The sequence below is a fragment of the Lactuca serriola genome, chromosome 6, assembly GCF_051521515.1.
Source record: "Lactuca serriola cultivar US96UC23 chromosome 6, Lser_US96UC23_V15, whole genome shotgun sequence".
Lineage (NCBI taxonomy): Eukaryota > Viridiplantae > Streptophyta > Magnoliopsida > Asterales > Asteraceae > Lactuca > Lactuca serriola.
Genome location: NC_136413.1, coordinates 171,215,383 through 171,227,620, shown reverse-complemented (window position 1 = coordinate 171,227,620; position 12,238 = coordinate 171,215,383). Strand labels below are relative to the sequence as shown.

General features: G+C 30.0%; 2 protein-coding genes across 2 annotated transcripts; one reads left to right on the top strand and one right to left on the bottom strand.

The window, feature by feature from the left end:
• Positions 1 to 276: 276 nt before the first annotated feature.
• On the top strand, positions 277 to 5,544 carry SEC6. The gene is made up of 25 exons (XM_079005182.1): positions 277 to 502; positions 614 to 951; positions 1,194 to 1,327; positions 1,551 to 1,678; positions 1,779 to 1,869; positions 1,957 to 2,046; positions 2,122 to 2,201; positions 2,293 to 2,412; positions 2,489 to 2,596; positions 2,678 to 2,813; positions 2,903 to 2,947; positions 3,032 to 3,087; positions 3,159 to 3,267; positions 3,348 to 3,488; positions 3,565 to 3,744; positions 3,835 to 3,918; positions 3,991 to 4,077; positions 4,160 to 4,204; positions 4,282 to 4,360; positions 4,439 to 4,508; positions 4,585 to 4,672; positions 4,764 to 4,853; positions 4,944 to 5,060; positions 5,133 to 5,195; positions 5,284 to 5,544. The coding sequence occupies exons 3-25, from the start codon at positions 1,199 to 1,201 to the stop codon at positions 5,416 to 5,418; spliced, it is 2,271 nt and encodes a 756-aa protein (XP_078861308.1). The 5' UTR covers positions 277 to 502; positions 614 to 951; positions 1,194 to 1,198; the 3' UTR covers positions 5,419 to 5,544.
• A 3,053-nt stretch (positions 5,545 to 8,597) lies between these two features.
• On the bottom strand, positions 8,598 to 11,994 carry LOC145057362 (uncharacterized). Its single transcript, XM_079005180.1, has 2 exons — positions 11,598 to 11,994; positions 8,598 to 8,824 (listed from the first exon to the last, which is right to left on the bottom strand). The coding sequence occupies exons 1-2, from the start codon at positions 11,847 to 11,849 to the stop codon at positions 8,756 to 8,758; spliced, it is 321 nt and encodes a 106-aa protein (XP_078861306.1). The 5' UTR covers positions 11,850 to 11,994; the 3' UTR covers positions 8,598 to 8,755.
• Positions 11,995 to 12,238: the final 244 nt, after the last annotated feature.

The following is a 12,238-nucleotide window of genomic DNA, read 5'->3' as shown; positions in this document are numbered from 1 at the left end:
GTATTGAGAATATGAGTTATCGATTTAATCCAAACAATGCTCGGGACTATTCCACCGCTCTTATACGATGCTATGATTAATAAGGAATACAAAAATACTGTTATTATGTAATGATAGTTTCTATCAATCACAAAAATATAAATACTTCGCTATTATAGATTGTATATTTTATCACATCATATTCGCATCATATGTAAGATGAATATTGTTTTCTACCTTGTAAAATTGCTTGTTACAAAATTAGAAAATTGAAAACAAAAGTAAAAACGGACGAAAAGGGAGTTTAGTTGTGATCAACTCGGTCAAAACTCAACAAGAACGACAGCTATTACGTTCGCTTCTTTCAGCCGGTCTGGAACATTCGCAGACCACCGCACACGGCACACGCAGCTGAAATTTCTTCATCGCCGGTATAACTCATCAGCCACAACCATCGTAGGAGGCGCCACCACTGTCTCAATATCACATCCTGTAGCAATTCATATTTATGCACCTCCGAAAAGTAAGTTCGTCGTTATCGGTAATCTCCAACGATTGCAATCTCTACTACAATTGTCCCCCAATTTTGAAAATAAAATCGGATTTTAAATCTCTGTAAATGTAAATTTATCAGACACTGTAGAGGGATCTGATGAACTTTAATTTTGCCGGATTCAATAGAAAATACAGACGATTATCTTTCTTTCGTGATCCAGTTTATCGGGTACGCTAGAGATCTCTAGAATTTTCCTTTTTTTTAAGACATTAGTTTTTCGAAGGCAGCGTCTCTATCCGTTCACAAAAGCTCTGCGTTCGAACCTTGCTTCCATCTCTCTCGGCGAAACTTGTTCCTCTCACCTCGAGATCCATCAACGATTTTTGCTTCATACTCACCGTCTTTGGCGATTACTGCTTCTGCGCAGACCAATTTCTGGTTCACGACAGGCGATTTTGGCATACACTCTGATTAAGGTTAGTAAAACTCATCGATTAAGCTCCATTCTTTATTTACTCGTGGATTTTGGCATCCAAATAAGAATTTTGTTTTTTTAGAATCGATTGCACTTGAATTTTCGTCTGTGTTGTACCCAAACAGTGAATCAATTCTCTTTCTCTACATATCCATTCTCTGCTGCAATTCCATTTCCCTTGTACAAAATGTGCCCTAAATTCACACAGACATGCTGAAGTGATCCATGTCTTTATCATTACAGGCAAGATGATGGTCGAAGATCTAGGAATCGAAGCTAAGGAATCTGCAGTTCGGGAGGTTGCAAAGCTCTTGCCACTTCCTGAACTTCTGCTGTCCATTTCTTCAATCAAGGCAGATTACATTGCACGCCAACAGGTTCATTTGAATGCTTTCTTCTGTAAATTTCCAATATTTATACTCATCACTTGAAGAAAGAAAGTGCATCAAACTCACCTTTTATTTTTTACTTTCAGTCAAATACAAATGTAATTTTACTGGTTGCTAAAGATTTATGCTTCAGCAAATTAGTCTTATGTTCAATTGTTATTGTGTATACTATCTCTCACATACTTTTTTCTTTTCCTTTCATTTATTTCAGGCTACTGATGCACAACTTAGCACTATGGTTGCTGAACAGGTTGAACAAGCACAAGCTGGATTAAAAGCACTTGCTTCATCTGAGAAGAATGTAAATCAACTCCGCCAAAATTTTGTTAATATTGAGAGGTACACTTAACATTTGATTCCACATGAAGTCACTTTTATAAAATTTGTATAAAATTTGGCTTCAAGACTGATTACAATTTATATTGTTTTACTTTTTCAGGCTATGTCAAGAATGCCAAACATTAATTGAGAATCATGATCAGATTAAGCTTCTTAGCAATGCACGAAATAACCTAAACACAACATTGAAGGTAAGCATCCATCCAAAACAGCTCATCATTTTGTTTCTCTTATTCTTTCTTTTCCTTTTCTTATAAATCAATAAAATTTACAATTAGGATGTAGAGGGGATGATGTCAATTTCTTCAGAAGCTGCAGCAGCACATGATTCTTTAAGTGATGATAAGGAGCTCATCAACACATATGAGGTAACACAAGGGCATAATGGTAAACAAAGTATCCAAAATTATGAATCTTGATTGTTCAAATGTGAATCTTTACAGAGATTAACATCTCTTGATGGAAAGAGGAGATTCGCATTAGCTGCTGCATCAACTCATGAAGAGGAAGTTGGAAGACTAAGGTCAGGATCAACCGATCAAAAGTTCAAAATCAAACTCCTTAATTTATAAATAGTTTTTAGGGTTTAACATTTTCTTGATATGAAAATTCAGAGAATATTTTGAAGAAGTTGATAGAACTTGGGAGACATTTGAGCAGACTTTATGGTCACATATTTCTAACTTTTTCCAACTTGCTAAAGAAAGCCCACAAACACTTGTACGTGCTTTGAGGTAAGTTTATAACTTTATATCAATCAACTTCTTTAAAAACTTTCATATTAACTTTTTTATAAATATAAACTTTTAGGGTTGTTGAAATGCAAGAGATTCTTGATGAACAAGTGGCTGAAGAAGCAGCTGAGGCTGAAGGAGGTGGTGCAATGGCATCTGTAGCAAATCCTCGTAGAGCTGGAAAGTATGTAATTAACTTTTACAATTTACACATTTTTAACCTAATCTTCAATTAGGGTTATAATTTAATCACAAAAATATGCAGAAAATCTACAGATGCATTAGCATCTTCTAGAAACCTTGCAGCTCAAAAGGCAAAACAGGGGAAATGTTACAAGGATAAATGTTATGAGCATATCACAAAAGCTGTTGAAACAAGATTCAGTAAACTTTTATCAGAAGTACTTGATCAAATACTCTCTTAATTCTATAAAATTACATTATTGCTAATTATCAATTTGATTTCAGTATATATATTTTTTTGAAACAGCTTGTCTTTGAAAACCTGAAAGGTGCCATAGAAGAGGCAAAAAAGGTATGCACATTTTATTTTTACATTATTTTAATTAAATATGTGGATTACAAATTTACAATTAACAATTTACAACATTACTTTCAGATTGGGGAAGAGCTTGGAGATATATATGATCATGTGGCTCCTTGTTTTCCTCCAAGGTTTTTTATTCAAATTTTAGATTTATTATTTTTTTTTATCTATTTTATAATTTGAAGTATTATTCTTGCAGATATGAAATATTCCAGCTGATGGTGAATTTATACACAGAGAGGTTTATTCAGTGGCTAAGACTACTGAGTGATCGTGCTAATGAGATTACAAATATAGAAATCTTAAAGGTGTTTTTTTATTCTTTCTTATGAATTTAGGTTTTGAAATATTTAAATATTCATTTTATTTAATAATAATAAAAAAATAGGTAACTGGATGGGTGGTTGAGTATCAAGATAATTTAGTTGCACTTGGAGTTGATGAGACATTAGCTCAAGTTTGTTCAGAGAGTGGTGCAATGGATCCACTTATGGATTCATATGTTGAGAGAATGCAAGCAACCACAAGGGTAAAGTTGGAAATTTTAAATCTTTTTTTATTTAATTTGATATTCCTGATACTTTTTTTTTTTATTTGGTTTATAGAAATGGTATTTGAATATTCTTGAAGCTGATAAAGTCCAGCCTCCAAAATCAACAGATGAGGGAAAACTTTATACTCCAGCTGCTGTTGATTTATTTAGAATTCTTGGAGAACAAGTGCAAATTGTTAGAGAAAATAGTACAGAAATTATGTTATACAGAATCTCTTTGTCCATCATTCAGGTACCAAAAAAAAAAATAAAAAATTAAACATTTTAGAATTCAATTTTATTATGTTATCTGATTTATTGAAAACTGAATTTTAAATTTTAGGTGATGATTGATTTTCAAGCAGCTGAAAAAAAGAGATTAGAAGAACCTGCTTCTGAAATTGGTCTAGAACCAATATGTGCCATGGTTTGCAATTTTCTACTTTCCAAATTATTTAAACTTTTTAAAAAATTCAATTTTTTTTTTTTAAAATGACAGATTAATAACAACTTGAGATGCTATGATCTTGCTATGGAGCTAGCTTCTAGCACTATTGAAGCCTTAACAGAAAATTATGCAGAACAGGTTATTCCTTTTTTATATAAAGATAAAGATTACAAAATCATTATTTTTATTTTGTATTTAAAATTTAAATCTTTTGCAACAGATTAATTTTGAGGACACCTGTAAGGGGTTTCTGGAGGTTGCAAAGGTATGTTCATTGTTGTGCATGTGCTTTAATCATATTGTGGAAAAGTCTTGTATGTTGACTTTCTTTGACCGATTCAGGAAGCTGTACACCAAACAGTCAATGTCATATTTGATGATCCAGGAGTGCAAGAACTACTAGTCAAACTTTACCATAAAGGTAAATAAAATTTTCCTTTTTTTTTCAAAATGACCAAAATACCCTCCTGTAACCATATCCAAATCTTGTCATCTACAGAATGGAGTGAAGGACAGGTTACTGAATACCTAGTCGCAACATTTGGTGACTATTTCACAGATGTGAAAATGTAAGTTTTCAATTCTACTTCGAACATAATTTCTTACTTTTTTTATTTATTTATAAATTTAAATAAAAATTATCAGGTATATTGAAGAAAGATCATTTAGACGATTTGTTGAGTCTTGCCTTGAACAAACAGTCATTGTTTATGTTGACCATATGCTGTCTCAGGTTTTTTTTTTTAATAAACATTAATCATCCAATTTTTTTTTTATAAAAATTAAGATGTGAAATTAACGTTTATAAATTCATTGTTGATTAGAAAAATTACATCAAGGAGGAAACAATCGAACGCATGAGGCTTGATGAAGAGGTTCTCATGGACTTCTTCAGGGAATACATAAGTGTCAATGTAAGTCACTTTATATATAAAATTTTATATAATTAATCTTCATTTTATTGATTTTTTATTTTATTTTATTTTTTTTTTTAAAATTTGCAGAAAGTTGAAAACAGACTAAGAATACTAATTGATTTGAGAGAACTTGCTTCAGCTGAAAGCCCAGATACCTTCACTCTTGTTTATACACATATTCTTGAACATCAACCTGATTGCCCGGTAATTTTATTATTTATTTATTTATATTTTATGATTTTACTTTTGCTAATTTATTCTTGTTTGTGATTTTAGCCTGAAGTTGTTGAGAAAATTGTTAGTCTACGAGAAGGAATACCAAGGAAGGATGCCAAGGAGGTAATTTATTTTATTTTATTTATTTATTTTGGGTAAAGAAAAGTAAAACTAAGTAGATTGTTTTTATTATTATTATGGGGAAAATCAGGTTGTACAAGAATGCAAGGAAATATATGAGAATTCTCTGATTGATGGAAATCCACCAAGGTCAGGATTTGTGTTCTCCAAATTAAAGTCCCTCAAAGCATCAGGGATTGGTAATATTTTCCGTAAGTTGCATTAAACATTAAACATTAAACATTAATTGTTATTGTTATTTGTGATGTAAGTATTTTTGGTGAGATGTAGTAGAGAATCCAAATGAAGAGATTTTTGAAGTGACATAATAAGTACATGATTTGGATGTTTATTTGTGTGATATGATTTTTTTTTTTCTTTTTAATGTTTGAACTTTAGATTTAAAATCATTTTTCGTGGTTAACTTTAGTTCAAATGGCAAGTTATTGTGGTTCATGTTCAAATGAAGTGCCCTGTTTTGATGGAAATCATTTTCTTCATTACAAAAGAATGTTTATGACCTTTTGAGCGAAGACATTTATTTTAAAACATGAGAGAAATCAATTACTTTAAAAAATCATTTGACCCCATGTATGCAATGTTTAGACATTTTAAAATTTGTTTGCATGCAATCATGTTTAATGTATGCACGACGAATTACCCCTTTTTTCATTATGAATCATTTATTCGCAAGCATAAGAGGCACCCATTTTTTTCATTATGGATTCATTCATTCACAAAAATTTCACAAGGTGCGTTTACATATCATCATACAAAAATATCTATTTCAAGAAAATCTCATCCAACGAAAATAATATAACTTTGTGTCATGTACCAAAAATAGGAAAAATCCACATGAAAACTAGTCTCAAGTCCACTTTAGTTGCAATCCAATCTTGTCTCATACATATTCAATATTGAACAAACGCATTTATCGTTAACAAAACCCGTTCACATTTCTGTCTAAGTATTCATTACTTAAACTGTCCATTTCATAATTCTTTAATTACCATTTTATATTAACTTTCCGTATCTAGGCAACTTACTTTGAAAATCAATGTAACTTTATCTAGGTGCCTTTCACATAGTTTCATTTCATTACATTACTAAACTAATTACAACATAAAGGTTTCCTCGCACGGAAGTACTACATATCATATAAGTCTCATATTTCATAAATAACAATTTTAGCAATTTGCTTAAACTTCATTACCATGTAATAAATTTGTTTATCTAGTCATTCTAACATTATTTCAAACTATTTCATTAGTTAAGCATGTCTCGTAAAACCTTTAACCTATTTTTTAGGGGTGACACTTGATGACACGACACGAAACGACATTGGGACGAAACAGAAATGTGAATTCATGTTTGTGTCGTGTCAAATGTAAAAAAACACGATGTCGTGTCGTGTTGTGTTCGTGTTCAAAATTCAACTTGAAATTAACATGATTTAGCAATTTTTTTGTTGTGTTTTTCGTGTTTGTCGTGTTATGTATGATTAAATATTAATTACATAAAATAAATGTTATATTATGTTATCTTTTCATGTTGTGTCTTGCTTTCCGTTTTTTAATTGGTTCGTTTTCGTGTTAGTTAAAAAAACACAATATTTTGTTGTGTTCGTGTTACATAAAATAGTATTGTATCGTGTCATGTCAGACAAAAACACGATACGATGACTCGATTTGACACCCCTACTATTTTTTGGTATTTTTTCCAAAATTTGAGTAACTAGTCATCTTTTCCAAAAAAATGTCATTTTATACTCTTTTGTGATTTAACAATCGTTATTTCAATACTAGAACATCCCATTAGTGCTTAGACGTGGAATATAAATCACAATACATCATTTAAACCAACTTATTTTTTTGACACTTTTCTATTTAGGCATTCTATGTTGCGTAAGGTAAATTCTTGCGAATTAGGATGTATTTCTTGAAACTTTCTTCTTATAAAATATTTATAATTATAAGTCTATACTAATATTTAGATTTCAAAACTTCCCTCATTTTCACGTTGTATGCTATTTTGGCAAATTATTTCAATAAATTTCCTAAAAATAGAAAACTTTGTCAAACTTATCATTTTCTATATAATTGGATAGATTTCCAACAATATATAAATACCATGCCAATATTATTTCATATTCATATGCATTCATATGTGTCAAAAATATCAATTTTCATTTTAATGACAATGTTTTTGATCGTTTACAATTAAGCAATTTAACTATTTTTTACCAAGATTTTGATATTTCTTTCTTTATTACATAATGATATAACAATGAGACATATTACTCATGTTTTTGCCCTTTTTCTATACTTTCATTTACCCGTTCAAAATAACATTCTATTTCCCAAGTTACTAAATTTCAATCATTCTTCATCGAACCTTTCAATTATCTACTTCTACTTACATTCTACATATTATTGGCCATTTTCCAAGTTCATTTTCAATCGTATTCAACATTCAAGAATTCTTACTTTTTACATCACTTCTAAGTTCTAATATGGAATTTTATTTATGCTATTGAGTTACAACTTTTCTTGCTTAGCTAGGGCGACATGAATTCATAAAGGGTCTTTATATAGGATCAAGTAGACGTATAAACTATGAATAAGGTCAAGCCTGGAAATTGGTGAATCTCACTCATAACGCATCTATATGTAGGAGTGCAACATGATCAACTAATCCATTGTCATCCAATCTAGAACTATATAACCCCCATCTCTCCCCTCTTTCTAGTCTATGCCTTCTCTCTCCCTAGCCTGCATCTCAACTATCAGACATGATAAGGGTTTTTAAGGGCGTGTTTGAGATTGTTTCTCAAATTGCTTATATAGCTTTTTGGAAAAACCAGGAATTTCTGGTTTTCTGGAAAAGCCATTTTTTTGGGATTGTTTCTCAAATTGCTTCTCTAGCTTTTTGGAAAAACTAGGAATTTCTGGTTTTTTGGAAAAACCATTTTTTGCCTATCTATAAAGTTACTGTTTGTCAAACATCTTTTTAACTTATTGGTTTTTTGAAAAATCAATAAGCTAATAAATCATTTTAAAAAGCACTCTCAAACACCCACTAAATACTTAAGGTACACTCGAAAGAATCACCGACACAAAATGGATATATGATATATTAAAGATTCTAGAACCACGGACCACAAAGTGAATATGTATTCACACTTGTAGTGCTACTATATTTTGCAAAATCCTCCCAACATAAAGTTATAGCAAGATCTACGATATTATATGATTTAGTCTACACATATTCAAAGCATACCGATTGGTCATGCCAATGTTGAAGCATGTGGGATTAGAAAATGGATCTAACTTCATTTTGGAATGTTTCATACCAAGTGATCACCACTAGGTTATCTTGATGGTGGGGGTTCTATACATAAAGACATGATGTTTAATGGAAACTGATATTATTCTTGTTAGAGGAATTTTTTTTTGTACATATAAGATAAGATAACTACAATACAATTAAAATTCTATTTTTCAATAAACAAAAAACCATAATTGCAACATATATTAATGGAATGTAGAATGAGAGTGATTGAACTAGTTGGTTTGACCAGAACCTCCAGAGCTAATTGGACCTCTTGACGGAGGACGTCCTGCTGCTAATCCCTGGCCAAAATGTCAAAATAAACACCATAAATTTCGAAATTCACATAAATATGATTGTTTTGGGGCAATAGTATAAATAATTACATCGAAATGAATAATTATGTGTATGAATTATCGTAAACATTCAAAATTTTGGTAAGTGATTAACGGTGTCTTTTGTGAAGACTTAATGGTGATATGATTGATTTTTATAACATCTCCAAGAAAAGTTTTTTTTTACAAAATTTGCCACTATTTCAAAAAGTTTTCCATAGCTTTTTACAATCAGAGAGAAGTTTTTTATGAATTCATTTCAACAACTTAATAATTCCAACAAATTATTCCTCTTATATCTTTTGTACCTTTTACACATACATTTAATAAAATTTCATTTTACACCTTAGATGTCTTTAGATTTCAAGATTAATTATTAAATGATTAGTTAATCCATAAATTAAATATCCAAAATAAAATGAATATATTTATATAAAAATTTATGTCACTAAAAGGTAAATGTCAAATCTTTTCAAAATGTCACACATATTAAACATATTAAACAACATGCAGTCGCATAATATTTTTAGTGTCAACCATTTTTTTCATAAATATGATATGCATTTAAAATTGTTGATTTGTATGAAAGAGTTTTATAAAACATTAAGATATATAAATATAAAATAGTGAAATTAAAAAAAAAAAAGATTTTTGAAAAAATTAACCATTAGAGAATATTTGTGTAGAAATGTTCAACAAACAAAAGTAGTTGTGACCTTTTAAAGGTTTAAATGACATAAAATATAAAGAGCAAATTACACGAATGGTCCTTATGGTTTGGGGTAATTTGCATGTTTGGTCCCTAACTTATTTTTTAACTCGAAAGGTCCCTATTGTTTGTTTTTGTTATGCGCTTGGTCCCCGTGTTACCTAACAAGACTATTATTTAACTAGAGAAAAATAGTGGGTTATGTAAGGTAAGGTGAGGGGTGGGGTTGGAGGTGTGTTTATTTAAATAAATTAAAAAATCAAGAGCAAAAATAGTCTTTTTAGGTAAGACAGGGACCAAGCAAGCACGTAACAAAAACAAACTGTAGAGACCTTCCGAGTTAAAAAATCAGTTAGGGACTAAACACACAAATTACTCTAAACCATAGGGACCATTCGAGTAATTTACTCAAATATAAACTATAAAAGCTAAAAGCTCCTAAAACTATTAAAATCTACTTTAAAGAGCTTTTGAGTTATGAAAACTTTGTTTAAAATAGAAACTTTAAGTTTGTCCTCATGAACAAAAAAAAAAAAAAAAAAAAAAAAAAAAAAAAAAAAACTCTTTAATTCAAGTTTTTTCTTAAAAATTAAAAGCAAAAAATTTATAAAATATCTTAAAAACTTGTTGCCAAATCTTAAGAGCATCTTAACCCCACTATAAATTCTATTTTATACTCTAAAAATAAAGTGTAAAATTAGTTGTGAGATTATATAGTTTACACTCTAAACTTAGAGTCTCATTATATTTCTTTATTTGTGAGTGTAAAATAAAACAAGGTTGAAACATTTATTTGATTTGACACTCTATAAATAGAATGTACACTCTATAAATAGAATGTAATAACGAAAATAAAATGGAGATGGAGATGCTTTAAGACTTTAAAATACTAACCATAGAATATATCTTTAGAATATTTCCAACATATGTCCATTTTTGGTCTTAACATCCATTTTGGTGTAAAATGGTGTAAACCATCTCCAATCAAAGTCCAATTTTTCTTTAAATAAAAATAGTGTTGTGGATAGTAATACTCCAAATTTGAAATGTTACAATTCATTTCCTCACTTGTAATATTTTAGCATTCCAAGTTCAAATTAATAATAATAATAATAATAATAATAGAAAAAAATGTAAAGTTTGTGCATATGCACATGTACACCTTGTCTTTTTTGGGTTTTTTTTCGCTTTAATTATATATTTCATAAATAAACGTTAAAATTATTATTATTATTATTATTATTATTATTATTATTATTATTATTATATAAACATTATTATTTTTCTTTCTTCAATGAAAACATTGAAGAAAAAGATAAGAATTTACAGTACTTTAATCACAAACAAACATGATTTTTGCTTTAATTTCTTTGCATATTGATTAAGACAAATTTGTCTGCTAGTTGTGAAAAGGATTCCGCTAGTTGTGAAAAGCTAAAATATGAATAATGATATTAGATTTGACAGTTAATATTATTGATACGCATTATATCTCCCATGGCCTCCATTGGGCTGAACCCGAATAACCCATGGAAGATCCATATTATCACAAGAAGCAAAAATATACTTAAAAGTAAAATGCAAAAGTAGTAAGATGAATGATGTTCAAGTTATGAAAGAAAATTAATTATTACCAAAATCATTCGATTTTGAGGTAATTTGTAATAGCCAGCAAGTGGATCACACTGTAGTTCAAAATATATACCAAAAAATCCCAAAAAAAAGATGAAGAACTTCAAAGCTTCAAAAAAAAAAAAAAACAAAAAAAAACCCCGATAAATCGAACACCAACAATAGGTTTTGCAAAGTGAGGAGTTATCTTCTTGAATAACGTTCACTGTTTTTTATTAGATGACATGTTTCGACTTCAATGTCATCATAAATATTACTTTCAGTTTTAAATTTTAAGAAACATTAGCCAATGATCACATCAATATTACAAAAGAAAATGGTATTAAAGCTATAATAAGTACTAAAGAAGTAATTATTAGATAATGAATGCAATAAAGTCATCACTGAAAGTTGACTTACGGTTGTAGAAGCAGGTTCATCGACAGGATCTATACTCGATGAATCATCAGAAATGGGTGTTGTGAGTGGATCATCCATCTCTCCTCCACCATCACCACCGGCCCCACCACCTTCTTCTTTGCTACCACCACCGCTGCCGACGCTTCTTTCTAACCCCAAACACCTCAAAAATCCGTTTAAAACTTGTTGTAAATACCTACAAGGGTTACCATATCCACTATCATATACAGATTCAACTCTTTCCTCTTCCATTACTTTATATCTATGATCAATATATATATAAGATTTGAACTTATGATCTTATACACACGGATAAAAGAAATGCTCTTGTTTCTTAAAGACTACCATGTAACTATGGTCTTGAAATGAAGAAGGAAGGGAAGTGAAAGTTTGGTTGGATTTGTGCATAATATTTATTGCAAAAACTGTTATACATTTAAAGCACCATGAGGGAGAGTATTTAATGCATGGGTTGGTGGGGTTTGTGTCTTGGGAAATAACTCTACACACTACAAGATTTAGTAGGACAAACACGTAATTCAATTTCTCGATTAAGGGGATGTTGTAATTTTATAGGTTTCATGTCACAATTTGAGAAAATATAATCGATTTAGTAAAATAAAACAGTTTAATTAAAACGT